Source organism: Trachurus japonicus, chromosome 14 (genome assembly GCF_045865225.1).
Source record: "Trachurus japonicus isolate A0001 chromosome 14, Traja_1.0".
Lineage (NCBI taxonomy): Eukaryota > Metazoa > Chordata > Actinopteri > Carangiformes > Carangidae > Trachurus > Trachurus japonicus.
The window spans coordinates 28819153-28844507 of NC_140920.1; the positions used below are offsets into that span (position 1 = coordinate 28819153).

General features: G+C 43.1%; 1 protein-coding gene across 3 annotated transcripts in view; it reads left to right on the forward strand.

Annotated features, from left to right (window-relative positions):
* Positions 1-25355, forward strand: part of arhgap32b (Rho GTPase activating protein 32b) — a 159087-nt gene that overhangs the window by 41659 nt on the left and 92073 nt on the right. The window contains exons 2-3 of one of the 3 annotated variants that reach the window (XM_085798742.1): positions 2285-2405; positions 23079-23184. In XM_085798742.1, the coding sequence (XP_085654868.1) occupies positions 2311-2405; positions 23079-23184 (201 nt within the window). In that variant the 5' untranslated portion in view covers positions 2285-2310. Of the gene's footprint in view, positions 1-2052; positions 2406-23078; positions 23185-25355 lie in introns of those variants that run through there. The other 2 variants (XM_085798744.1, XM_085798743.1) reach the window with 2 other exon arrangements.

The following is a 25355-nucleotide window of genomic DNA, read 5'->3' on the forward strand; positions in this document are numbered from 1 at the left end:
GAAATAATAATAACAGTGTTTCTGCTAGGATTTTTGGAAGTAGTGGCAGTAAACACCCTCGCCCCCGTTGACAGTGGCAATCCTCCCGCGCCCTATAAAAACGTAATGTTTATTGATGAACGGAGCGGATTGAGACACTTTAGGGGGGTTATTATTGATAGTGCTTTTCCACTAGCGCAACATGGCTTGACACGGTTCTACTCTGTTTTTTTTTGTTTTTTTGCTTTTTTTCTCCACTAGCACTCCAGCGTGACGTCCGACAAGAATCAAACCCGCTAAGTTTAAAGTTGTTCAGAAATAGCCGTTTGTCCTGTTTGTCGCGCCTCCTTAAATGAGTTTCCACGAGTTGCCGCACGAGTTAACCTGAGTATGGAAAACAAATTTGATTGGTTGTTATCGAATGGGTGGGATATTCAGTGTTTGGGGCGGGACTGAGCTTGGTGTGTGTGCGAGTGTTAGCTAACGTAGCTAACTGTTGGCTAGTAGACTTGCTATGTTATAGCTTGCTAACTTAGCTAGCGAGGCTAAGTGATAGAGCGCAGGGATCTGGAGGAGGAGAGTTTGTGTCGGTGGTGGTGGACCTCATCTCCTCGTTTTTCTCAGACGTTTGATTGACGGATGACGTTTGATATCATTGGCTGATGAATCGTGAGCAACGTGACACAATTCGTGTGCCTGCATTATCCAATGCGGAAAAAAAACTAGCCCAGTTTAATCCCAGATTTACTCAAAAATAGAATTTTGCACAAAGTTTGGGCTACATCGTCTGATAGATGAGTGATTACACTAATGTTAAGACCCATAGTGGGCGCAAATTCAATTTTCTTTTCTGAACACCTTTAAAGGGATACGCCCAAAAATGTTTTTTCGTGTCTTGCCTCATTCCCGAGTCCATGACAAGCAGATAGACACCATCCCTTCGACTGTGCGTGCAGTAACAAGGGAGATACGGGCAGAGCTAGCACACCGCTAATTAGCTTAGCTCAAACGCTAGAAGTGCATAGGTAGTGTTAGCCTGCCTCCTACCTGAGCCGAAATCAGCAGTCAGAAGCTGATTTCATTTTAGCTCTAAACTCTGTAAATATATCACTTTATTGACATTTCAAACATTTTTAGGCGAGAAAGTAGCTGTTTAGATCAGCAGTGTGTCGTTAATTTGTCTAAATACCAGCTGTTTACAATTTTGTTAGGACAAATTCTGCGCTACTCAAGCTAGCCGTTGTGACCAATGCACTTCCGGTTACTTTCTCAAAATTAAACACCCGTTTCCCTTTACATACAGAAAACCATGACGAAAGAATTTGTGCTTTTACTTTGAAATAGGAAGCTAACCTACCCTCGATGTAGCTAGCTTGAACCAAAATAAAGCGTCTTTGCTTGAACCCTCCGTTTTGACTGATCTCGTCCCGTTAGCGGCATTTGACCGCTCAAGATGCCTTATACCGGAGAGTTTTGTTTTTGAGTTGCTGAAGAGTTTCTCTGATGACTTCAGGTGGAGGCAGGCTAACACTACCCATACACTTCCAGCGTTTGAGCTAAGCTAATTAGCGGTGCACCAGCTCTGCCCGTATCTCCCTCGTTACTGCACATACAGTCGAAAGGATGGTGTCTATCTGCTTGTCATGGACTCGGAAGTGAGGCAAGACTAAAAAAAAAAAAATGTTTGCGTATCCCTTTAAATAAGAAGTGAATCGGCTGGAAAAATTGATTTGACCATTGAGTCTGTGTGCTGAGGATGGACAACACGTTCAGCACCGCCGGTGTTGGTGTTTAGCTGTTGATTCACACCGGAGTGAGTGTGTGTGTGTGTGTGTGTGTGTGCGTGCGTGTGCGTGCCAGAAGCTGCATGTGTTAACACCGAAGTGAAATCCCGGCTCGCAAAGCTCCATCAGCGTGACTTATTTGATCTACAGACTACACACACAATTAATGATTTTTTTTTCTCTCTCTCTCTCCCTCCCTCACCCTCTCTCCCTCATCCTGGTCCCATGCCAGCCTCCCCTCTCTCTCTCTCTCTCTCTCACCCCCCCCCTCCTCCACCACACATCTCTTTCACACTTCCTGCCTACTCTCTCATTATTCCCCACATTCCTCTCTCGCTGCCTTTTTTTCCCCTCGTCATCCTTTTCTTCTCCTTTTTTACATGTGATTTCTTTCATCCCATTCGTCTCTCTCCCTCTTGATCTACCTCTCCACATCCGTCCTCCTCTCCCCTCCCCTCCCCTCCTGTCCCTCCCCCCTCCCCCTCTCCCCCCCCCCACCCTGCTCTTGGCTTCTCTGGCAGGTTGCTCATTGCAGTGAGTCAGTATCATGGAGGCAGGCAGCGGGGCTGCCGCAGCAGTGGGGAGCGCAGCGCTAGGACTGCTGGGAGCCGCAGCCACGTCCAGCCATGATCTCTTGGACAGGTAAGCCCCCCCTCCCCGTGCACTGCACACCCTCTGGAACTCACCGCCACCCCCCCACCACCACCACCACCACCCGGACACACACTCCACACCACCGTCAGGCTGGAGAGAGCGAGGGAAGAGTGTTTCTGTGTGGAAAGAGCGGACCACACCTTAGGTAGTAGCTCTGATAAAGCATGCTAGTTTGTTTATAGTGAGAGTAGGGGGCACGGAGAGTGTGTGTGTGTGTTTGTGCCACACAGAAAGCGTGTACTCGTAACCTGTGTGTGCAACTGTGCATGTGCATGTGTGTGCATGTGTGTGTCCTCCTCTTCACTGTACGCGGAGCTGCTGCTGCTCAGGTTTGACAGTTGGAGAATCTGGCTCGTGCTTACAGCCAAACCAGTGTAGAGTGTGGTGTGTGTGCATGCATGTGCCGGAGTGTGTGTTGACGATAGAAAGTGTGTGTGTGTGTGTGTGTGGGGGGGGGTGTTACTTGGCTTCCTCTATGCCTCAAGGAGAAATGACACCAGGGTATGCGCATGCAGAGGAGGTGGGGGGGGGGGCAGTGGGAGACGTGCCTGAGCTATAGCTGGAGCCGATAGGGTGAGTTTGCACAGTCACCACCCCCCACCCCTTGTTTAACCCCCACCCACACCCCCTTCATCCCATAGCAACTAGGGCGCCCGTCGCCGCTGGAAACCTCCTCATCCAGTCACCTCCTCCCGACTCCAGTGGCCATGGTGGTTAGGGATGTCACCATAATAGATTATTTTGGTACGATTATTGTCAGAGAAATAATCACGGTGTTACGATTATCGAGATTATTTACAAGACTATTAATGTGTAAAATCAAATATAGCCTAGTTAAAATATACATTACTAATTATAAAATATTATAAATATCTATTAAAATATGACTTGAATTATTAATCCGCCAGGGGAAGTGTTTGAAATATTCAAGTCATTAATTGTCATTCAAATACCAAATGTTTAAGTTCATTTGAATCTTTTTTTTTTTATTACAAATGACACTCTAGCATTTAAATTCCTACCAATTCAATGCTACATTAGGTAAATGGACCAGTATCTGTGTGTTTACCTTTACTTACGGTTCATACATAATCTTTTTTTGGGAAGTGACGGTATTTAGGAATCTTTGCGATCAATTAATTGTGGCGTTTAATACCGCGATTAGTTGTGAAAACAAGTGATTGTGACATCCCTAGTGGTGGTGGTGGTGGTGGAGGGACGGGGCACTTACGTCATTGCTACAGTTGTACACCCACACCCACATGCCCATGCACTGTCATCACACACACACACACACACACACACACATGCTTTGCTTTGCTCTGCAGGGATGTTTTTAAGGACAACCAGCGTCGTCACACACACACACACACACGCAGGTGGCGAAGTAACGCACACGCGACAACAAGCGCTCATTAATCTCTGTACGTGTAGCGCGTTGGGCTGCGTGCGAGGAGCAGGTGCTGCTGGGATGTCACTTAAATCTTCCTCCACGTTACAGCGGTGGTCGCGCTCTCGGCCAATGAGCTGCAGCTAATCTCCAGCACATTGTGGGGATCTCCCGTGACACATCCCGCCATCCCATCATCACTGTTGCTGTGAGTCACCACCAGCGCTCACGTCGCCAGGCTCAGCAGGCTTCTGTTAGAGATGTGTGTGCGTTTGTGTGTGTGTGTGTCGCTGTGCACTTGTGTAGCTACATCTGCCTGTGTTTGTAAAATACGTCCAGCTTTATGTTATCTTTACTGGATGGTGATGATGGTGGTGGTGGTGGTGGTGGTGGTGGTGGGGGGGGGTTACAGCCAGCCTCTCCACCTGGCCCTCACACATTCACTCACACACCGCCCCTCTAGTCCTGAACTGGGTCGAAATCCTGCACCAGGGTTACCATGGCAGCAGCAGCTTAGCATACATTAGACAGCGGTCCAACATTACTATTGAGAGTGAGTGAGTGAAAAGAAGAGTAAAAGACAGGGTGAGGAGGACCACAGGAAAGAGAAGGGAAGACAGAAAAAAAGGAAGATACATTTCTATGTGTTGAATTTCTTCTAGATGATGTCACGTACAGTACATGTACAGGAGCGTGTGTGTGTGTGTGTGTGCATGTGTGTGTACTATAGTCTATGGCCTACTGCAGCAGATTATTCCTCCTATCAGAGAGGACACAGAGGGCGTTTGGCCAGGTTCAGCGCTGAATGGAAGTGGACAGGAGCAGATCAGAGGATCAAGTGCCAGCACAGAGGAGGAGGAGGAGGAGGATGGATGGATGGATGGGGGGGGGGGGGGGGGGGGTGAGACCTCGTCCCCCCAGGAGGTGATAGTGATGTGACAGAGAATAAAAACACTGTCACACTGTGTACTGTACAGTATGTGACTCTCTGATGCAGTCCAACAGAACAGAAAGTGTACGACACAACACAACACAGCACAGCAGCAGCGACATCACACCAGCCCCCATGCATCTGTAATGACTCAGATCACATAGCTGGTAATGGAAGGTGGTGTACTGTACACAGGTGTAGTGTTTCATTTACTCACACAGGCGGATGACCTAATGTCGCTGACATGTTGTTTTAGTGTCTGCACCAGCTCTGTGCTAACGAAGGCCTGATTTCTCTTTTAGCTCAACTTCCCAGAACTACGAGCCGATGTCTTTAAGATGCTGGTTCTATCATCGAGTCATAATTCATTAAGTAATGAAGATAATCCATGAGCAGATATACTTTCAGTAGTTTTAAGAACAAAAAAAACAACAACTCGATGTAGTTTTTCATCCCCTCTCTCTGAATCTCTGTGGAGCTCCAGTGACAACAGGTCAGTGTCAGCCAATCAGAAGACGAGGAGGCTCTATCTTCTGATTGGCTGACTGTTAATCGTGATCTGATACAAAACAGAGCAGATTTCAGGTAAAACATTCAGAGATACCGACTCCTACAAGGCTTGGTGGTCGGTCTAGGTGTGTAGGTCCAGGTGTGTGGTTGAGAGCAGTAACTACCCTGTTGTGACATCACAAAGTCACAGGAAGTCCTGCCGGCTGGTTTTTAAGGCTCAGTTTCAGAATACAGGCTGTGTGCATTTCTCTGTGGAGTGAAGCTTTGCTACTTTCTCAATATTAGACTTTACTTTAGAATCAACCTACACGTGGACATGGACCTTTAAAGGGCATTCCTCAACCCACAAAATTCACTTTACTTGTCAGTATTGTAATCAGCCTGTGAGAACAGGTGTTTAACGTCTCTGTGGATCAGTGGTTGTCTGAGTGAGTGTGAAGAAACAACCCTGACTACATGGTGGTGATGTCATCCAGGTCAGCATAAGTACTAGTGGGAGACAGTTTCGGTGAGTTTTATGGTGCTCAACTAGACTCAGACTAGGTGTGAGGGTGTCTGCACCTGCGCTGCTGTGAATTTATCTCCCAACTTTGTGGAAGTGCAGTCAAAACACTGGAGTGCTGCTTTATGCAGTCAACTTTTTGAGTGTTTAAATGTCAACACACACATACACTTACACAATGCTGTCTCTGCATTCTTTGTGGCTCATTTTACACAAGTAGTGCATGCTAATGTAGCTGATTATCTGGCCCTCTGCATTGTGTTTTGGTACGGACTGCCCCAGGTGGGGTTCGAAGCCTAGTCTCCAGCATGGATGCAAACCGTTGTGCCAAGAGGTCAAAGACCGCTTAGTAGTCAGGTTTTGCACGTCCTTTATGAGTGAGTGAGTGCACCCAGACCCTCCGTTACACTAATGTGAAACTACTAGTCAACAAACCTGTATGTAGACTACAGCTTCATTTGCCACAATGTTCATAAACCTATAACTACTGTATTGACCCAAAAGTAAGACGGTATTCTTTCCGTCGAAAAAAGTCTGAAAAAAACGGGTTGTCTTACATTCGGGGACTAGATATTTATATGTGCAAATTAGCAGGTGACACCAAACAACATCTGCCCAAGCAAGTCAGGGCTTTTCTTTCTCTCACACTCACACTCACATACACCAGTAGGGGTGAGAGAAAAAATCGATTCACATAAATATCGTGATATCTTTTTTGACAATTTAAAATCGATTTATTTATTTTTTTGTCAAAAATACATTTCAAATTTATTTATTTATTTATTTATTTTTAAATATTGTGCAATGTGCATTTGTTAGCCTTTTTTTTACATACAGAGAGTACAGGTTTTGAAAAGGGTTTAAGTTCACTTTATAATGGAGTATGTTCATTTATAGGCTCCTACAGCATTTGTGTGCAGATAAAAATGCAGACTAAAAACCGAGAGAATCAGCAATATCGTAGAATCGCAATTTGAATCGAATCGCCATCCAGAAAATCGTAGAAGAAGCGTATCGGGAGAAAAGCATATCGTCATCATTTTTTCTCTCCTCTCATCAGCTACAAACTCTCTCTTCTGTTCCGTGATTATGGACCAGTGTGGTTTTCCACACAGCTGTCATTCAACTTGTGTCAGAATAACAACAGTCTCAGTACAGATCAGCGGGCGCTGCAACCTACCAGTTGTTATTTCACCGATTCTGAAAACATTTTATTTTGTCTTAAAAAAGTATTTTTTCCAAAAACAGGTCTTGGAAAAGGGGGGTCGTCTTATATTCAGTATACCGCAAATTTAATTTGACTAATGAGGAAGGAATCGCATTCAGCACGTTTGTTAAAGCTCAAGCAGCACACAGTACAGTATGTCAGAGTGAGTAAAACAGGGCTCATGTAGTTAGAATTGTCAGACTTATATTGAATTGATTAAATCCTACCTTTGAGCCTCATGCATTTATTTAGTTTATTTATTTGATAATTATCAAGGTAATTTCAGCTGCAGTTGTAAAGTCCAGTCCATCAGGCCTTCTCTGGATGTATTACATCCTGCACTTGTGCAGAAGAGACCAATTAGGCAGCTTTTACACAGCTCCTCCATGTTTGTTTAAGTAATCGATGCTTTACAACAGCCAGGCAGCCTTTCAGTCAACGGCTCCTTAACAGGGCACAACTCATGGAGCTGATGGATAGCTCAGTGACAAATATGCATGATACACTACACAGTGGCCGGTTTCTCCCCTCCAACTCATTAAGTCCCGGCTGTAAATATGTAGAGTGACAGAAGTGGACAGGAGAGCTGGACAAACAGAGGAGTCCTTGTCTCGTCTGGTCCACGAGGCCGTATGTAGGACAGAGGAGCTGCCTCGCTGGGGGCCCAGTAAACCGCCGGCCCAGTGGAGAGACTTTGAGTCGGTGGCCGAGATCCAGGACATGCAGAAGGTTGAACTCCCGTGCGTCGCCTACTAATGCCTCCCTCAGTCTGTTTTTTCTTTTTCTGCTTCTTCTCTCTCATTATTGCTGCTCGTTGCCATTCAGAGCTTTTTTTTTTTTTCTTCCTAGTGGAAACGAATCTCGTGCAGGTTGTTTTTTGTTTTAAATCCTGGCAGGTTACAGTTCACGTGTGCTGTGATGAGTCATATGTTGTTTTACTCTGGGGTTTGAGCAGGGCTGAGTGATTGGAGGGAGATATGATTACTGTTGTTCTAACTGGCTGTCATCTTTCTAGTAGTGTTGTTGGTTTTGGTCTCACATTTTCAAGTTCTTGGTCTCGGTTGAGATGGACTCTGGACCACAGCTGCAGTGACACCTTTTTCTTTTCTTTTTTAACCATAAATGTCCGTCTGTCACTCACTCATTTTGCTTTATGTGATGTAATTCAATAACTTAAAGATAATTGAAATTGTTCTACTCAAGTTAAGTATATGTTGTGTAATCTGAAAACTTGGTTGTACCAGAGTCAACAGTTGGAGGAGACTTCATCAGTTCTGTGCTGTGTTTTTAATATAGATTTTATTTTACATCAAATTATCTTTTCTTGAGGAGTATGTAAATATCCAGCCACATGATTATTATGAGGACTGGTACTGAGCACAGTATTGGTCTTGAAAATGGCCTCACATTGGTTTGGTCTCAGTCTGGGTCTTGGTCTGCTCTGGTCTTTGTCTTGACTCAGTCCCGGGTCAGGTGGTCTTGACTACAACACTGTTTTCTAACAAACCTTGTTTCGACACTAAAGGTTTCAGAGGATATGAAACTGTTGCTTGAACAAGAAAAAGTCAACTTGCGATTTACAACGAATGTCTAAAGAGTTTTCCTTTGTATCAAACTGGACATAGATCAGTTACATTCAGAAAGAATCAAGAGAAATAAAAGCAGCTGCATGTGAGGTGATATTATATACACTATATACTAATATTTTATAAATAGTGACTATACGTTTTAGTTTATTTGTTCAAATGTTTCCGAGTAGCATCATCAGTGGTTTCTATATTTGAACACTGCAGACAGCATCAGTCAAGGTGGAGGGTAATAACCAGGCAACAACTCTTCCTTCTATGCTCTTTCAACAACACTAAATTAATGTTGATTGGCTACAGTAACAATTATTATGGTCGTAGCTGTGAAATCAGCGGTTTCCTCCTTAAACGTTCACTTTCTACATCTTGTTCAGACACTCTTAATTATGGAGATCATGATTAAAATTTGAGCTTGTGTAATTTCAGAATTGCACTCAGGCAAATTGAGCTGTTAAATGAAGAAGACAAAGGTCAGAACCTGGTACATGTGTGGACTGTGTCGTACAGCTGGCTTCTCCTCTCTGCGCTCACACTTACTGTGTTTTAATGCAGCGATCAAGCTCTTCTCACTGACGTGTTCTCTGAAAGATGGACCGAGTGATGGACCCGTCATGGGGAATAGGCCTACATGTTAATGAGATAGTTCAGGTTTCTAGCTGCAGGGTGGTGTGAGGCAGTTACAGTGATGGAATAATAACGGTGTTATAAAATATCAGTGTTACTAATGATGCTACTTTTTTCAGTAACGACTAATCAAAAAATTTACTTTTCCCCCCGTTATAACGTTGTTACTGTTGCTGACAATAAAATGCACCGTTACCGTCAAGAAGTCCCATCACAAAATAATACACCTGTTAAAGGACAATTCCAGGCGAATTCAACTCAGGGGTGTATTTTCATATCATTTTAGGTCTAAAAGAATGAATCTGAAGATTTTCAGTTTAATCGCTCCTGTTTTGCGGTAGCTGCGTCTGTCCCCGCATCGCCACGGCAGCAATGAATGGGAGTGGATGTAAGTTCTGCTGTTTAGGCTGTTTCCATCCCTCAAAGCCACAGACAGCGTCAGATGGAGACTCAAACATGCAGCCAGAAGTTTATTTACTTCAAGCAAGCCGACATGTTTGTAAAACTAGATCTAATTCAAAGTCTCCCGGAGTCTCGCGCGAGACCCAGTTGCCGTGCGCGGTGTGTTCAGGTGCAGTGGGAAAAGCTACCGTTTGTGTCATAAACACAGGAATATCAACTCTTTACTTGCTTCAAGTAAAAAAAACTTCTCGGCGCATGTTTGAGTAGCCACCTGACGCTGTCTGTGGAAAAAAATGTACACTTCAAGCAAGTAAAGAGTTGATATTCCTGTGTTTATGACACAAGCGGTAGCTCCCACTGCACCTGAATACACCAGCACTGCAACTTCGGGCTCGCGCGAGACTCCGGGAGACTTTGAATTAGATCGACTTTTACAAACATGTCGGCTTGCTTGAAGTAAATAAACTTCTCGGTGCATGTTTGAGTCTCCATCTGACGCTGTCTGTGGAAAAAAATTGCGGCTTTGAGGGCTGTAAACAGCCTAAACAGCAGAACTTACATCCACTCCCATTCATTGCTGCCGTGGCGATGCAGGGACAGACACAACTACCGCAAAACAGGAGCCATTAAACTGAAAATCTTCAGATTCATTCTTTTAGACCTAAAATGATATGAAAATACACCCCTGAGTTGAATTCGCCTGGAATTGTCCTTTAAAGTTGATGCTGAGTGTCCTCCATTTGTGGATGGTTTGTCTTACAGTGGATGGATAGAGCTGAAACCTTTAGGAGATGCTCTTGTAGCTTTCCCCAGACTGATGGGCTGTCACCACCGTCTTCCTGATGTCCTCGGATGTCTCCTTTACTCTCGGCTGTGTCAATCTGTGTGTTTTACGCCTTGGCACGACAGTGGTTTGGTTGGTTTCCTCTCTCTTTTAACTAGTGCTGCTTAAAAAACCTTTCCTAAAGATGTCTCATTTGATTGGTCTGCATATTGATCACTTGAGAGCCTGTTTCATCTGAGTCTGTTACCTACTTGACTTTTCCATTGCAGTTAAGGTTCACTTACTTTACTTACTTCCATGCTTCATGTACTCTGCTGGCTACTCACACAGTTCCCCCAAAACAAGGAGATGGAAGTGATAAACAGACCTGACATTTCATATATAAAAACGGGTGATGAAGAAATTAGAAAATCATGGTAAAACAACAGAAAAAACTAAACTACTTCACAAACTTTCAAGCAGCACTGTACAATATATACACCTCAACTGTGGCTGGGTGGGTAAAAGGGGGTCACCCCAAGGAAGCCACTTAAAGCTCATAACAGGGGCCCAGTTTCTCAGGAACACAACAGCAACAGACAGGATATTGGCCAGATATCCATTGGATGCATCAACATGCAGGCAGACATACAAGCCCAGCATCCTGGATACATTATCAGTCCACAGGTAATTGAAAGAAAACACACAAGAAATGAGTGAATACAATACAAACAAGACATAATTATTCAGTGACTCATGAGAACTCAAAGTACAGAAACAGACCAGGATCAGGTGCAACTCTGAATATGAGGTGGGAAAATCAGGATACAATAAACAATACAAGGGCAACATTAATTAAAAGAAAATAATGTAGCTCTGGCACACTGGTGAACTCATCCATAAACAAGACTCTTCATAAATATAGGCTAATAATTACAGGTCCAGTGTGTAATAATTGGCAAGGTTTATTAGCAAAAACGGAATATACTACCCATGAATATATTGAGAATTTATAAGTGTATAATCACTATAAAATAAAGTTTGTTTGGCTTTCGTAGCCTAATAATTATTCTTTTATATATACATATAGCAAGGGTCTTGCTTTAGAGAGTGTTGAATCTTGCGCCGCCATGTTTGTACGGCAGCCTGAACGGAAAATCCAGTTCATAAATAAACCAACAAAGAAGAAGGCAGAAGGAAAGAAGAAAGAGTAGGAAACAGCAGACGTATCGTAAAATGGTCCCAGTCGTGGTAAACGAGTTTTTTTGTCCTCGGAGGCCACCGTCACTTTGCCGATGTGAGGGGTGAACGCGAGTGAGCGCTGCAAACTAGAATCTGAACACTAGATGTTAGTCACGGTTTTCCCCCCATTTTACACACTGGACCTTTAAAACATGTTGATATGTTCTGAGCAGAGATGGACAGAGTACTCGACCCCAGTACTTGAGTAAGAGTCATAGACTGTAAAGAGAATGGCCGTAGCACCGTGACGTCACCCATTGGTTTGGGGGAGTCTGTTTTGTGCCACTACTACGGGGGTTTGAACCGCGCCATGTTGGATTCTACTTGCCATATTTGGAGCGGTGCGGCCGTTGGCCGGCCGAGGGCCCGCCCACTGGCCTCGAAGCAGCGGTCTCCGGACCTGTCACTCAACGGTTCGCCCTGATTGGCCAGAACTTTAAACCTAATAATAGTAGAACGGTAGAGTTTTAAAAAAATTCCCCCCCCCTCAGAGTGTGTGCGGGGGTAGAAACTATTGGTTGAGACCAAAAAAATAAAATGTACCAGGCTGTAAATATGTTTTTTTAAGCTGTAAAATCGGCTATTTGCAGTTTTTTGAACGCGGAAGTGAGCCTCACTTCTCAGACCGACAACTGCCCCCTTGGTAAGAGTACAAATACTACTGGTCAAAATTTACTCCATTACAAGTAAAAGTAGCTCAGTCGACATGTTACTCGAGTAAGAGTAAAAAAGTACCTGCTTTTAAAGGTACTTAAGTATCCAAAAGTACATGCTTTTAAATTTACTTTAAGTAAAAGTAAGAGTCAGAGTAAATGTCTTATTTTTCCACATCAATGAATTACTATCTAAATTAATGTAAGGACCTTTTAGCTCTTGTTTCTGAGAATGAACTCTTTGAAACCACCTGCACTGATGTGCTGCTTTTAGGGGTTTGGGTTTGGGTTTCCTTCTTTGACAAACACAGCTTGTGTCCAATAGTATTTTAGAAAAAAAAAGAAAAAAAGAGCAGACCTGAAAGTAACGAGTACTTTTCAGCCTTCCTAGAAATTAACTCGAGTAAAAGTAAAAAGATTTGTCTTGGAAATGTATTCAAGTTAGAGTAATAAGTACCAAAGAAATCTAATACTCAAGTAAAGTACAAATCCTCTGGATATGTACTTAAGTACCGTACTCAAGTAAATTTACTCTGTTACTGTCCACCACTGGTTCTGAGTTCGTAGTTGCAGCAGACACCACAGAGAGCATGTTACTGAACAATCCAACATGTACAGTATCTATCTAAATGTGAGCTTCAAGTAGCCTTTCTGCAGCAGTTTATCCTCTCATGAAAACAGCACTTTCCTTTGGTTTTCCATTAGTTTCCACCTGCTGAACTCTTCAGTAACAGCCACCAGGTGCGATCATGAAATGATAGTGATTCAAACCTTGTATCGTATTAAAAATTCTGCAGGGACCTTGTGTTCGGGGCCTTTTTTTGTTTGTTTTTTGCGCAGCCTCCCTCCGTCGCCATGACACCAGGCATGAATTCCACCCTCAAAAATCCAGTGGCAGCCTCAGTCAGAAGCAACAAGAAGACACTTGGTCATATTACCGCGGCCCCCTCCAACCCACACCCCCGCCCCGCGGACAAACCCCAAATACGTTTTACTGCTCATTCTTGTGATATTGGATACAAGTGGCCTAGATTTGCAAATGTTCATGAACTAGTGACTTAGAGCCAGAAAAGACTTCAAAGATGATTTAAAGTGGTGCTTTTTGGAGCCGCTTTACTAAAGATGAAAAGTAGATTGATAGTGGCTCTGAGAACTTCTCTCTGCTGCAGAGATTTTCTAACTTGTGGAGGAGAAGTCAGAACTCTCTTCAAATGCCTGTGGGCTGAGTTTAGATTATAAATGAATCGGTGTTTGAGTGGACACAGTTGATGTCCGTGTGAAGTCAAGTTACTTTTATTAATCCTCTGGTTTCACCTGTTCAGTTCTCAAGCATCCACATCTCAGTTAATGTAATATTGTTTGGGCGAGCACATATCCTCCTAACTTACAGAAATGATTCATCACAAAATAAATGTGTTAGACTCGTCACCTCTTCTAATTAGCTGTCTCCACCTGCCCCTCTATTCACAAAACTTAGCATATTGTCAATTTATGACATTAATACACCTTAATCTTGCATATTTACTTATCCATTTTCATCCTCCACATTTGATTCCCAAATCTTTCAATGAAGTCTTTACAGTTAACTCTCAGGTCCATTCTTACAACACAAGACACACTGATAAACTTCATCCTCCCTTTTGCCACACCACACATAGTCAGTCTTCTTTTACTTACAGGTTCTCCACTGTGAAACACTCATCTTCATATAGCAAAAATATCTTCATCTCTAATTAATTTGAAGTCCACTCCAGACTGAAGTCCTATTGGATATATCAAGACTCCTAATAGTTTCCTTTCCTGGTATAGTTATCATTAGATCATACTCCAGGTGAATCTGTACATGCTCACCCACTCATACACAATCATTTTACACTTATACATACTCAAAACTTTATTTTGACTCTACTTGTTATAATAAGGCACATGTATTGCTTACTATTTATTGAGTTGTTCTTGAATCTTTGCATATTTTTCAGGGAAGTACTTTGTATAAGCCCATATAGGGTTTTTAACCTCTCCCGCACATCCTATTATTGTTTCATTTCTGTTTTTGAATTGTCCTCAATTTTTATGGTGCAAATCAATAAAACTAAAAAACCCAACATCTCCAGTGTGGACGACAAACCACTCTACTACTGGATTAAAACACAGTTTAATTGTGTTGGAGCCTCCAGGCTCCACTCTGTGGATCCCTCCCGTCAGACCGCTGCTGGGATATTCTCTGGTGGATATTATTGGCAGGTCTAAACGTGGCCTGTATCCATGTGTGTTCAGTCCAGTGCAGAAAACATACTACGCTCTTAAGAGTCACTCCTGTAAACACCGATCTCGCAGCCAATCACAGGGACGGGACTTGTTGCCTCGGTTTTGGCTGCTCGTATTCACGTCTTCTCTCCTCGATGGATTTGTCCTCTTTATTAGATTTAACTGACTGACTGCAGAGTGAAGGCAGATGCTTCTGTCTCTATCAGGCAAATGATGTTTTCATTTTTGTTTTGAGCTCGTTGTTTGTCCACTGACAGATCACTGATCTGACAACACTGTTCTATTAACTCTCCTACAACTGGACAGGAGCAGCCAAGCAGCCCTGAAGATATACAGATAGAATCTATAGTGAGTAAGTAAAGCAATATGTTGAAATCAGATGCTCCTCAGCTTTTGTTTCACTCAGTTGGCAGTTTCTCAGGAACACCATGCTGACTGGCTAACGGCTAATGCAACAGTCATGCAGGAAACCAAACTGTTTCAGAGAGCTGCTGATTGAGATGCACATTCATTACAGACTGCAGAAAATGTTGCTTAAAAGTCACTTAATGCTAAACATTACAGAGGTCCAGCTGCATTAGGTTGGCCCCTAAAGAAATTCAGTCTTTCTTGTGTCGCCACCTTGTCCAAAGGTTAGTCCAGAATCAGGTGAGATATTGAGACAAGAGTTTTAATATTTCAAGGTTTCAAGGTACTTTATTTTCATTCCAACATGCAGACATGAAAGAATGTCATTTGAACTCTAGGCCTGGAGAAATACAATAGATAGAATACATAGACAGCAAATCTAAAATCTACTGTAGCTGAGAAAAAAAACAAACGTGTTATTGCACTTTTTTTTAAAAAGCATTAAAAATAAATGATTGCCTCAGTGCTGACCCCAGACCTCAGGCTGCACAGACCATGGCCACTGCATGAAAGAGATTTTAGACTGAGCAGTGAACTTGGGGCTTGTGTTTCTGGTTTGGTATAAATGAGCAGCTGTGAGTGCCGTGGTTTAGTGCTTACTTCGTCTTTTTTTTTTTTTACAGTAACGGCCATATTCATCTGTCTCTTCTCTTCTCATTCGTTGTGAGTGTGATGGGTGGGACTGTGTTACCGGTGTGAGTGAAGCACCTGTGTGTGCTGCGAGAGAGGAGGGAGGGGGGAGAAATGCGTTGTGATAAACGCAGTAGACTATGAAATTGCACAAAAAGTTACCTATTTTTATTTACTATAAAGTACACCCAAAACATGAGAGGGAAACACTGAAGGAGGAGTTTCAGAAAATGATCTGCACACTGGACCAAAAGTACTTTTATTTGTTAATTAGGCTATTTTAAATATTAAAGGTCCAGTGTGTAATAATTCCTTACACACAAAAGGTTTATTGGCAAAATCTGAATATACTACCCATGAATATATTAGTATATAATCGCTATAAAATACAATTTGTTTGCTTTTCGTAGCCTTATAATTATTCTTTTATACATACAGTATACTGTAGCAAGGGTCTTGCTTTAGAGAGTGTCGCCATCTTGCGCCACCATGTTTGTACAGCAGCCCGAACGGAATATTTCACGAGTTTCGTGTTGTCACATTTTACACACTGGACCTTTAAGTTATTTGAAAACCCTACTGTAAAAACCCCAGATTTTACTTAAAATGTGTATGTTTGAGTTGAGAAATACACTCCTAAAATCTATTGTTATTTTCTGTGTTGTCGTTGATTATCAAGCTAGTAGACTCATTACAGCATTCATTTGCCTTATCGTGATCGCAAATCGCAATATTTCCCACTATAAACTCAATCGCACATTTTTATCAAATCATGCAGCAGATGACCAACAGTGATCTCTCTCTGTGTTCAACATTTGTTTATTTATCGCCCGTCTCATCGTCATGGTGGCGCTGACCAGTGTTATCACACATCACAGATTCTCCTCCCATCACGCGGGCCGCGGCTCTGAGCGCTCAGCGGGGGAGGGCTGGAGGACCGCCGTCAGCGTGAAGCGCTTTCACACGTCGGCCATGAAGGCCAGGCTGCAGGAGCGCCTTTCACTGGCCAAGTGTCACCCTGCTCTGTGTAGAAGCGCACACGGGGCATTCCCAGCATTCCTGGCATGAGAGGGAGGAATGTGAGGAGAAAGGAGCTGCTCCTTCCAGCACCTGCTCCAAATGCACCGCGGCAGGAAGACGGTGGCTGAGCCGGGGCTCTAGCAGCACCGCGTCCTGCTGCCTCATTACAATGGTGCAGTCCAGTCAGCTGGTTCACAAGTGCAGTCAGTACGTTCACATGACGCAGAGAAAACTGAATTATTGCCTTAATCCGACTAGAACTGGACAACGGAGTGCATGTAAATGCGTTAGTCTGACTAATATCTGAGTTCTCCAACTCCGATTAAGACGCCCAGATAATGTGATTGGAATTTAATATTCTCCGGCATGTATACGCCTTAAAGGGATAGTTCACCCAAAATTCAAATTGCACTCATTATCCACTCACCCTCATGTCGACTAAGGGCTGGGAGAAGTTTCAGAGTTATCCGTGGCTTCTCTGAGTTACAAGGGGTCTCGGCATAGCAGTGCATGTCCATATAACGGTTGCAAATGCATACCACTTTTCTTCGTAACAAAAAGACACACCAAAAAACATCCAAATACCTGCCAATTTGAATTTTGGGTGAACTATCCCTTTAATCAGAGTTTAACTGGACAACACATGTGCGCATAAACATCAAAGAAAGCCGCTCGCAGAAGTAGCGTTACGGCGTTGTAACACGCACATTACGTACGAGATGAACAAAGCTACCATGACATGGTTCATTTGCATTTAAAGGGACAGGCACTGAAACCAGTCGTTCTGAACAGAGCTGTTTTGAGAGGATGAAAAGAGATGTGATGTTTGATCCTTGGGGTATTTTGACCAAAGCATGTCACAGACATGTCTTTAAGACACCTGGGAGCTATTTTAACTTGTGGGAAGGAAAGGATAATGTCTCCTTTAATGTCTATGGTTGTCAGTCTGTGTGTGGTTATTCCAGATCACAATGACGCTAAAAAACCAATATTTCATATTTCTACTTAGAGCATGTCATAATGGTGACTGTGGTAAAGGAAGGTCCAGTGCACTCAGGATTCTGATGATTATTTCTCGTCAGGATTAATAATTTACATTTTTGAATATTTTTGGTTAGTGAGCATGAAAAACAACCATAAAGATCACTTCATTTGCACAAATACTGGTAGTCTGTTTTTATGTATTTGTGTTGCTTAGACACCGTTTACTCAGGTTTGCATCCAGAGAGCAAATTTATGGAATTTGCAAAAAAAAATCTACAAGAAAATGCAAATTACAAGCTTTATCCACCCACTACTGTTATGCAAATATTACCTCTAACTAAGCTAGATAGCTAACTTGATAAACAGTCTCACAGTCAGTGTCATTCTTACCAATGTACTTGTTTAAATGAGCCAAATGCCTCATGTCTTCCATCTGTGACCATTCTCCCTGCACTGTCCTGCTCCCACAGTCATCTAGGAATCCCTCAGCTTAATTCTGCTAGTGAACAGAAGGGACTTTTGTTTGCTCCAATTAAATTGATTTTTTTTTTCTGTTTTTGTTTTTGTGATGATGATTTCTACACAAATATTTTTCTGTTCTCAGAACTGAGGCTCAGATATAAATCCAGAACAACATCTGCTACAGTGAATCCTCCATGATTAAAAAAAAACACTCAGGCTGGGAACACGATGTGAGATGTGTGATGTGAGCGTGGCGGCTCTGGAACATGAATTTCATTTCATCCCACATGTTAACGGCTCAGGTTGGACACACCGGCTGTGTGAGCTAGAGATTTGGCCTCTCACCTATTTTTCTTGTGAGCCACACACACACACACACACACACACACACACACACTGCTCGGAGCAGCTTGAAGACCTGCTGACGTCATATTGACATCATAGTGACACCTTCCACTGTAGTTGTATATAATTATGTCCAGGCTGAATCTGATAAATCACAGACATGAAAACATATAGGCTACATATATTTTTAGCAGCAGCTACATGGGGCGACTCTGACACTGTATTGACCTTTTAGTCTTGTATTTTTATTTTTCAGTATTCAGTATCAGTATAGCTCATAAGCTATATGTGGGGAGATGGCGCTAGCTAGGACTGACCATTAATCATATTTTCTTTTTTTTTATTGTGCAATACCAGTGACAAACATTAAGACATGACACAGCACAAGACAGAAAAGCCCTAACACCGCAATACAGCCAAAAAAAAAGGAAATGGATTGAGATACATTGTGATAATGAGTAAAACAATAAAAGATGAGAAAAAATAAGTAAATAAATGAGAAAATTAAATCATTCACTCAAAAAATTAGTCATATTTTCATCGTCATCGCGATATGAACATGTGCGCTGTAAAAGGTTGCCTAAAATGCGACGAGGAAGGAGAGGAGGCAGGAAAGGGTTAAATTAATGTTCTGTTTAACTGATCTGATTATGTGCAATTCGTTCATTCAGTGTTTGAGGGCACCTACTGTATTAAAGCAGAAATAATCTACCGGTATATGGATAATTATGCACATTATACACATTATCTCATCATGGCAATATGGAACAGTGTCATCATCACACATTTTGCTCATCCTGCAGGCCTCGCACCGGCTTACCTCAGCTTTGCAGTGTGTTATTGTTCTTGATCCAAATTAGCTGGATGACAAAGAAACACAAAGTAAAGCTTCCATACATCAGCACAGTGTCTGTCTCTACGGTAACGCTGTGTTTCTAGCCTCACCATGCTCTGAAGAACAGCATGGGAACTCTTTGTCTGGATTAGCTCAATAACAATTTATTAGCCACAGGACAGAAACAAAAAGGCCATCAGTGACTCTCTGGTACTTCACTTGGTGACACTCGGTTTCAGGCCACCAGATCTCTAACCACACAACGTGAAATAGTTCCTATAGCAAAATAGACATTCTTCCCCTTCTTCAAATCCTCATTTCAGAAACAAAATAAAATGAATCTTCAAAGTAAAAGAAGGTGCACCATGAAAAAAAACAGTAGTCTTATAGACCAAATCTCCTTGTTGTTTACATTCTACTTCCGGGTAGAAAACTTGCACGTCATTTGAATGAGAACAGTAGTAACGAACAAGAGTTTAGCTATATATCATATTTTTCACGCCCTATCACCGTTTAGACAAATCTGAAATGATTGAAGAAACATTACTATTTCTGTGTGTGTGTTTTGTGTTGCTATGTGTTGTATTTATTCAGTTTGGGGGAATCACAGTGTCTAGAAAGCATCAGTGGCTCAGCTGACAGGGACAGCTAACGGTAAGCTAACGGTAGCTAAGCTAACGGCAGCAGCTAAGCTAACGGCGGCAGCTAAGCTAACGGTAGCTAAGCTAACATCAGGACGTCAGCTGTTAAAACCCTCCCGTTGTGGGACACCACATGAAACTACTCCAGTTAGCTCAGTCATGTTGGAACTCAGATATCCGCTGGAGAAAATATTTTTTCATGGAGCGTTTATTGAGTCACTGAGTTATTAAAGTTAAACAGGTAGCTAACCGTTAGCCCGGCTAATCTATGATAACCATGACTAATTACAAAAAATGTGCACACAGAAATAGTAATGTTTGTCCAATCATTGGTTTTATAGACTTTACAAACATCAGATTAGTCTAAACGGCGATATAGTGACATGAAAAATGAGATATAGCGAAACTCTCGTCTGTCACTATTGTTCTCATGCTGGTTTTCTACCCGGAAGTAGTTGGAAACAACAAGGCGATTCGTCCTATAGCAAAATAGACATTCTTCCCCCTCTTCAAATGAAATGTCCTCATTTCAGAAACAAAATAAAATTAATCTTCAAAGTAAAAGAAGGGGCACCATGAAAAAAAACAGTAGTCTATACAAGTCACATGAGCAGGAAAGTGAAAATAAATAAATAACTAAATAAGCGTACTGTCTGTCCTACAATGACTGAACTACCTTGAAGTCTGTGAGTTTGACTGTGTAGACGTGACACAGTTTGACTGAATGTTGTTGTGGGTCACTGAGAGTGTGTGTCAGAGGGTTGGAGGCAGCAGAGAGCAGAGAATGAGTCCTGACTGAACTTTCCTTCCCTGCGTCTTCGTCTTGCCTCTGAGTCCCCGGCCCTTTTAGTCCAATTATCTCAGCTCGTCCTGCAGCTGCTGCTCACTGTTCCATTTCCTCCAAAACAAAGCTCCTCTCCTCCTTCACTGTCCTCTGCTTTCTGCTCCACTTTATTACACTCAAGTTGTGTGTGTGTGTGTGTGGGGCTGGAAATCCGTTGTATGTGCACTCTGTGTGTGCGTCACTCGTCACTTTGTGGGATGCTGCTCTGCAAATCTGTTTCATTTCCATCCCTCTCCTGTTTTCCTCTCTGGAAATGAGAGCGCTCTTTGAAGACGATGAGGCAACTGAGTCGGCAGACGTCTCAGCTACTCCAAGTCTTTCTTTTTTTCTTTTTCTGTCGAGGCAACGCTAACTCAAATTTATCCTCATCAGATTATCCAATGTCCGTGCCCCGTTTCATTCCCTTTGCTGTTTGTCTGGATAGTGAAGACATTCAGAAGGTCCTGCAGCCTCTTCCTCCTTCTCCTCACCTTCTGTGTAGATCTAGACTGGTTGGATGGACTCCATCTTGTGTGTGTACAGCAGGTCATGGATCTGCTGGGGCGTCCTCAATTCAACATCCTGGACGCTTGTTTCAGTTGTGGGTAACCATAGATACAGTTCACTGTGTCTGCTCTGTTTAGTTCATATATTTAGGTTTCCCTTGTGTTTCCTTTTCGTCTGTATTTTTCTTTAATGTAGTTTTTAGGGCTGCAACTAACGATTATTTTCGCTATCGATTCATCTGTTGATTATTTAAAGCAGAAGTAAGCGATCCGGTGGTTTTGGCTAATGCTGCGTTCCAGGCAGGCTTTTGAAACCGTAAATTACAGCTTCACGTCACGACTTACGACTTTGTAGCGTTTCAGGCAACCCACTCGTGTTTTTCCGACCTGTTTTACCTGTGAAAGTCACTATAACGGCCACTCGTAACTTCTGACCCGTGAACTCGTACCAGATCGAACTGGTACGACTTCACAGGTCGGAAAAACACGAGTTACGGGTTGCCTTGAACGCACCATAACGTCTTGTCAGCCGATGGAGGTAGCAGCCCCCGTCCTCGTCATGGATCTATTGGTCCTCGTCCCTGCACACACAGCCCTTCATGCCGTTCTCTCTCCTCATTGGATAAAACTTGTAGGATACGAGAAAAGTTTTCTCCTCGGCTTACAGCAGAGCAGAGTGACTGACAGACCCGTGTTTCGGTCCAAACACTCTATAGAAGTGATTGCTGTCTGAAGATACAACTATTTAAGACTTATATTAACACAAAAATATCGCTTACTTCTGCTTTAAACAGTTAAAGAGACCCCAAGGAGTTTGTATTTGGTTATAAAAGAGTCTCATATTGATGTGGATGAATCTACGTTACCCACACTTGTTAATGGGTCCATTTTCAATAAATATATCGTTTTGTCTTTATAGTTATTTTGTTATTATTATCTAGTGGTCGGCTCGCCCAGCATTTCCTAGATTCAGTTTCCCGGACGCTGCCCGGTTGCTAGTCGGCTGTGTTTATGGTCGGAACTATGACGGTATCTGATCCAACCTCCAACTTTCATTCTGAAAACATTCTTGGAAAATGTTTTCGCTTTCGTCCGTCCGTCCAAGAATTTCACCGTGCGCACGGAGGCTCATGTGAAATGTGGTGAAAACACTTTGCTTTCCGAAACTCCTCGTAGTCCCTTTAATCGATTAGTTGTTTGGTCAATAAAATGTTTCAAGAACTGTAAATCATTGTTTCTCAAACCACAAGATGACGTCCTCAAATGTCTTGTTTTGTTCACAAACCAAAGAGAGACTCAGTTTATTGTCCTAAAGGAACAAGGAAACCAGAAATATTCACATTTTAGAAGCTGAAATCAGAGAATTTGGACTTTTTTCTTAAAAAACTACTAAACTCAAACCGATTATTTCATTATCAAAATAGATTAATCAATTCATTCTTGCTACTGTAGTAGTTTTTGTGACTTTCAGTTTCAAGTGCTGCTAAGTTTTTTTTAACTTGCTGCGGGCGAATCAAACAAAGATCAGTTCTGTTGATAAGTGGTTCTCAGATGAGATTCCCCTGCTTGTCTTTGTCCTGTATTACATTATAAGGTGTGGAAGTGTTTGAGTTTCGGTTTGGGTTGGCTACACAGAACAAGCAGTGTCAAGGTCCCTTGATAGATAGATAGATACTTCATTTATCCCCGAGGGGAATTATGATCCTTCCTTTGGCTCCTCTCCTCCTCTCCTCCTCTCCTCTGATTGGCCGACACTCACCTGTTGTCACTGGAGCTCTGGAGAGAAGCCGAGAGAGGAGATGGAAAATGCACAGAGGTGGTGGTGGTTATGTATAAACACCAGCTGCGTCCATGAAGTTAAATATCACCCAGCTGAAATTAAAATCAATAAATTAACCGTGTGTGTGTGTGTGTGTGTGTGTGTTGCAGGGGTCTGAGGCCTGGACGTCACCTGGAGGAGGACGACATTGTGCCTGAGCTGGCTCACATCCATCCCAGAGAGAGACCTGACTGGGAGGAGACCATCAGTGCCATGGTGAACCACCACACACACACACACACACACACACACACACACACACACACACACAATGGTATGAGAAGGTCTGTGTTTTTTAACCCTCCTGTTGTCCTTATGGGTCAAATTGACCCAATCTGTTCTCTTCCTCCATCCGTCCTTCTTTCCACAATCCTTATTCCCTTCCTTCTTTCCTTCCTTCCTTCCTTCCTTTCTCCCCTTCGTCCTTACTTCCTTCCTCTTTTAATCCAATTGACCTGATCTGTTCCCTCCCTCCATCTTTCTTTCCTTCCTTTTCCCCTTCCTTCTTTCCACAATCCTTATTCCCTTCCTTCATTCCTTCCTTCCTTCCCTTCGTCCTTAATTTCTTCCTCTTTTGATCCAATTGACCGGATCTGTTCCCTCCCTTCTTTCCCTTCTTTCCCTTCCTTTTTCTTCCTTCTTTGAACAAATCTATTTCCTCCCTCCCTCCATCTTTCTTTCCTTCCTTTTTCCCTGCCTTCCTTTCTTCCTTCCTTCCCTTCGTCCTTACTTCTTCCTTCCTTTTTGACCCAATCAACCCAATCTGTTCCCTCCCTCCTTCTATCTTACTTCCTTTTTCCCTTCCTTCTTTCCTTCCATCTTTCCCTTTGTCCTTCCTTCCATTCTTCTTTCCCTTCGTCCTTCCTTCCTTCCTTCCCTGACCCAGGAGGACGACAGGAGGGTTTTAAACAACTTGCATTGATCATCCAGAGCTGCTTACAGTGGTGATGTCATCAGAGAGATCTGACACGTTTGCTCCTCTCTCTCTCTCTCTCTCTCTCTCTCTCTCTTTTCTTCTACCTGTTCCATTGATTAGCTGCAGCTCCTGAAACAACACCACACACACACACACTCATGATTAATGCAGGCGTCCCGCTGCCACAGATAGTCATCTCCCCGCCGTCAGCGCGGTGTCATCTGCCCGTCTCGGCCCAACCTTCCTTCCCGCCATGAATCCCATTCACCGAGATTCACCATCATTCATTATTTCCTCTCCCTTCCCTATCTTCGGCGCGGGGCCTTTTGCTTATTGCATCAACGGCATGCTGAAAATGAGGCCGTCTCCATGGCAACGTGTCGAGCCACCCATGGTCGGTGCGTGGTTGGAGCCCTATTGCGAGCGCTTACTTCGATCAAGTGGGAGAGAGAGAAAGAGGAATAGAGAGAGAAACAACAACCTCACCAGGCTCAGGCTCATGAATATTGATATGAGAGGCGTGGCTTTTAAATCTGCATGTTTGCTATTCTTTGTTCAATATTTGATACGAGAGGGACTCCATACTGGAGCGGAGCGGCATGTATTATGGATGCCTCCCGTGGTTTGAGGAGGTGATGAGAAAGCGCTAAGCAACTTATTGTAAAGCTGTCACACCGACGCCCTGTTGCTCTGCGCGGGGTAGATCATATTGTGTCTCTCGTCCGCATCACGGAAAACAAAACATTCCCGAAGCCTGCAGCACAACAACGAAACAGCCAATGACTAGCAGACACACACAACCGGCGTTGGTGCTGCGGTCGTCCCTCCATCCTCTTCCCTGAGCGCCTAAACACTGTTTTAATGGCAGGTGTGAACATGGATGTGATTCTAAAGGGATAGTTCAACATTTTGGCAAATTGGTCCATTGCCATAATCCCTATAGTCATAGCAGTAGGTTTGTTAGCTTTAATTGTCGGTGCAAGCTGTTTTTAGATTGGCGGGGCAGAGACGTGAGCTGCTCAGCTAACGCTACGGAGGTATCTGGTATTTCTTGGTTTCCCTCATCAAACTCATCAAATACACAATCCAACAACTCCAAAACGCTCTGGTGGACAAGTTGTGACCTGCACATTCACCACGCTATGAGACAGAGTTGTTTTCGAGGCAAATGCGTAGCCGGAACTACATTCCAGACAAAATGAAATCGCAGTATTTGCTTTGTGTGTCACATTGTTACATGATTATACGTTGTCATTTCATAGCGTGGCGAGCAGCTTGTATCGCCGATTGAAAAACAGCTTGCACCCACAATTGAAGGTAACGAACCTACTGCTAGAGCGATTATGGCAATGGGCAAATTTGCCAAAATGTTGAAATATCCCTTTAAGTGTCACATCAAAACACCAACCACCCCAACCCACGTCCTCTCACACACTCACACTTTGAAATCCCTTCATATTAGAGCTGTAAC